This window comes from Nestor notabilis, unplaced genomic scaffold (genome assembly GCF_000696875.1).
Source record: "Nestor notabilis isolate BGI_N333 unplaced genomic scaffold, ASM69687v1 Scaffold13569, whole genome shotgun sequence".
NCBI classification, from domain to species: domain Eukaryota; kingdom Metazoa; phylum Chordata; class Aves; order Psittaciformes; family Psittacidae; genus Nestor; species Nestor notabilis.
This window is the reverse complement of record NW_009942451.1, coordinates 1-3,925: the sequence shown is the minus strand read 5'-3', so window position 1 is coordinate 3,925 and position 3,925 is coordinate 1. Positions and strand designations below refer to the sequence as shown.

The 3,925-nt window shown below is 46.0% G+C and overlaps 1 protein-coding gene across 1 annotated transcript; it reads left to right on the top strand.

The window, feature by feature from the left end:
* Nucleotides 1–201: 201 nt before the first annotated feature.
* Nucleotides 202–2,329, top strand: ANKRD49 (ankyrin repeat domain 49). The gene is made up of 2 exons (XM_010021418.1): nucleotides 202–491; nucleotides 1,680–2,329. The coding sequence occupies exons 1-2, from the start codon at nucleotides 228–230 to the stop codon at nucleotides 2,136–2,138; spliced, it is 723 nt and encodes a 240-aa protein (XP_010019720.1). The 5' UTR covers nucleotides 202–227; the 3' UTR covers nucleotides 2,139–2,329.
* The last annotated feature ends 1,596 nt before the right edge of the window (nucleotides 2,330–3,925 follow it).

The window sequence follows — 3,925 nt, the reverse complement described above, 5'->3', positions numbered from 1 at the left end:
GACCGGAGTATGTCTGACTATGGGGCCGTTTGTCGGTGAGGTGGTGGTGGTCTCTGGTCTGGCTGCGGGTTAGCAGAGGAACTCTTGCTCCTGAGTGTTGCTGGTGGTGGCGTTGCTCATCTCTGCATCGTCCATCAGGTGTTTGCATCGACAGCCAGCGCTCGGATAACAGGAGGAGTTGTTACAAATACTGCTGGATGCCGGCTACTTACAGAGACTGAGTGAAAATGAACAAAGAGAGACAAATCGAAGATGATGATGATGATGACGACAGTGACCAGTTCGAAGCCTTTATGGAGAATTTTAACCAACTCGAACTGCTGGAGACACACAGGCATTTGATTCCTGTAGGAACTCAGAGCTGTTGGTCAGGACAGTCGGATGATGAGGACGATGAGCAAGAAAGAAGTGAGGAATGGTACGAAATGCAGGAAAAAAAGATGGAAAAACATCCAGAGAAACTGCTGCTCTGGGCAGCTGAAAATAATCGGGTAAGGCATTTATTCGGATCGTATGAACCCCTGACAAGAACGTTATTTTCAGTAGATATCTGCGGTTTCATCCGCAAACAAAAATGCACCTACACTTTCCTTTATCCCTTTGAACTATTTAGATCCAGTTTTGCAAGCTACTCTATGTAAAACATCTCCCTTTGTAGCCCCCACACGATAAAATGTGTCTGGATCAAAAGCTTTGGGAACAAAAGCTTTGACTGCTGTTCAGAGTTAAAGCAGCAGCACTTTTCTTAAGCTTCTATAAACTGAAAGCATGCCAGGCTCTTCATGGCAAGTAAACCTTATGCTGGGGTGGAGAGGGTGTCTCTGAAGTTTTGTTTTCTAAAATCCATATGCACATAATGGGTGACAGTTTTCCTATATTTTTATGGGGCGGGGGTGGGAAAGCAGCTTTTTACTCATGGGAGTGAGGAAGAAATGCCCAAGGTTCCTGTTAGGTTCATTACACCCTTGTGTACATGTATTCTTACTAATTGCCTTTCTTAACGTGCACACAAGCTCCGTCTACAGTTCTGTGGAGGTACTTATGTCCTCAAAGTAAATAGGGAGAAGGTGTAAGGTAAAGGTACTCTTAAGGCACTGCAACTAATGTTCATGTTGTATTTGTTTAAAAACCAAACAAAAACCCCCTCAAAACCAACAAAAAAACCCACCCCAGTTTCATTTTAAAATTTCTTAACATAGAGCCATAGAATGTTTTGGGTTGGAAGGGACCTTAAAGCTCATCCAGTTCCAACCCCCTGCCACAGGCAGGGACACCTTCCACTAGACCACGTTGCTCTAAGCCCTTGTGTCCAACCTGACCTTGAAGACGGCCAGGGATGGGGCAGCCACAGGTTCTCTGGACACCGTATGCCAGTGTCTCAGCGCCCTCACTGAAGAATTTCTTCCTAAAGATTTAGGTTAATCTTCCCTCTGTCAGTTTAAAGCCATTCCCCTTTTTCCTGACACTACCTGCTTGTAAAAAGTCTCATTTCAGGTTTTTTTTTATAGGCCCTTTTAGGTATTGGAAGACTGCTCTCACATGTCCCTGGAGCCTTCTCATTGCACTTTGAGACTTTTAGAGACTGACAGAAATTGCTTTTCTGTAAAACTTTGGCACAATAGAAGCCGTGCATCTTGCTGGCAGAGTTTCATACTAATTTACCTATTTTCTTCAAACAGCTGAGCACAGTGAAGAGGCTCCTTTCCGAAAAGCTGGCTCCAGTCAACGCTCGTGATGAAGACCAGTACACTCCTCTCCATCGCGCCGCCTACAGTGGGCACCTGGATGTGGCACACGAGCTGGTGGCCCAAGGGGCAGACGTTCACGCACAGACAGTGGATGGCTGGACACCCCTGCACAGTGCCTGTAAGTGGAACAACACCAGAGTGGCCGCGTTCCTACTTCAGCAGGGTGCGGACATCAACGCCCAGACAAATGGTTTGCTGACACCATTGCACATTGCTGCAGGAAACAAGAACAGTAGGGAAACCCTTGAACTCCTGCTGATGAATCGCTATGTGAAGCCAGACCTGAAGAACAACTTGGATGAAACAGCCCTTGACATTGCCAGGAGGACTGATATATATCATTACCTTTTTGAAATAGTAGAAGACTGCATAAATGCTGTGTGCCCCTAAAAGTTGTGGTGACGCTTGTGGATGGGAGGTTTGCTGCCTTCTGTTTGTGTCCTGCATGCTCATCCCTGGTGATCTGTCCCTTTGCAACAAGGTTTTCATTTAACATACTTTAGTATTCTTCTCAGGCAAAATATCACTTCTTGCAGCTCTGCTTAGTGATCTCACTCAGACTTTGGAAGCATTTCTACTGTCACTCAAGGAATTCAGAAAGTCTCGGTAATTCCAGTGAGTTTCCATTTAATGAGTGCATATTGGGAGGGGCCTTTGTAATGGGGCTGTACTATTAAAGCAGGAGAGAAAACTGGAATATTTACGTGATGTGAAAGAATTCTGGCTTGGTAATGCAGAGTTTGGGACAGCCCAACTTGAAAATTATTTTTTTGAGAAATTTAACTTTTTTAGAACTGCATGAAAGCTCAGAATGAATGTAACTTATTTGGGTGATACACAAAACATTTGGTGATCCTGGTGTAAGGCTTCTTATAAAATAAAATATTTAACCCTAAGGAGTTTGTCATATTTTAATTTGAAAGCACAATTATCAATGCAATTGCCCTGCTCTCCCCTCATGATCTTCCCTCACCCCTCATGGCTGTCCCTCTTGTTCCTTCACGCGCTTCCCTCATGGCTGCCCCTCCTGTCCCCTCATGATATCCCTTCATGGCCACCCCTGCTCTTCCCTCACAATACCCCCTTACCCCTCCCAGCCACCCCTCTCCTCCACTTTTGAATCCCCGAAGACAATCCCTCATCGCAGCTCAAATATTTATAACTATTTAAAAACTTTACCGATAATTTTCCCCCGGAATTCCTTAATTTCCAGGCTGTTTTCTTATTTGACACCTTTTACATTCCTGATAGCTTGTATTGCTAATCCAAAGCATTCACATCTGAGCTGGGCTTCCAGAAGTTCTGTGGCTGATTTGGCCGCTGTCACTTAACCAAACTCAGGGTGCTGGGGGTGGGTTGGTTGGTTGGTTTCTTAAGATCTGGGGGCATCAGCGCACACTTGAGCACAGCTTCTCTCTGCATTCGTGCCAGCAGTGAAAACCTCACACCCTTCATTGGAGGTGTTCTTAGCAGGTCTTCACACTGCGTACTGTCTGGTCTGACTTAGCAGAAAAATGTTAAGTAATGCTACAACTTTCCATGAGAGATGCCTGTGGCAGATGAATACACCTTGAAATGCATCAAGAAAAAATACAGAAGTGGATTATTACATCATGCATTTGTGTAACTAGGTTTTTATCTCATGAATTTTTGCTGCCCTATGCTAAGTCTTGCTTTCAAGGAAGCTACTGTGGGGCAAAGCTTCCCTGTGGCAGCATTACTGGTTGACTAAGTGCCAGCTGCTTTTCTTTCTCTCACAACAGCTGCAGAACAAGGAGTCAAGTCTACCTCAGTCCTATAAACAGCATCTCAAGGTGTTTAATAACGCTTTCATTCTGTGAAAAGCATTATTAAAACCAAGCTACTACTTTTGAGTAGATTACATCATCCTCCCGGTTAAACTGGACTATTCTGGCTTTATTTCCATCAGTCCACCGGTGCCTCAGGTGAAGACAAGACCCCCCTTTAGAAGGCAGGCCAGGGGTACAAAGCGTTTGTGGTGTCTGTGCCCGCCTCCCAGCACGGTAACTCTTGACTCAACCGAGGAGCTCCGGGTGGTGCCTGGAGCTGACACCTACCCCGTGCGCCCAGCGGGCCTGCTGTCCCCCGGGGACGGCGCTGGCCGTTGTTAACCCCGGCCTGTGGACGGGAACCAGCGGACCCGTCCCTCAGGCCCA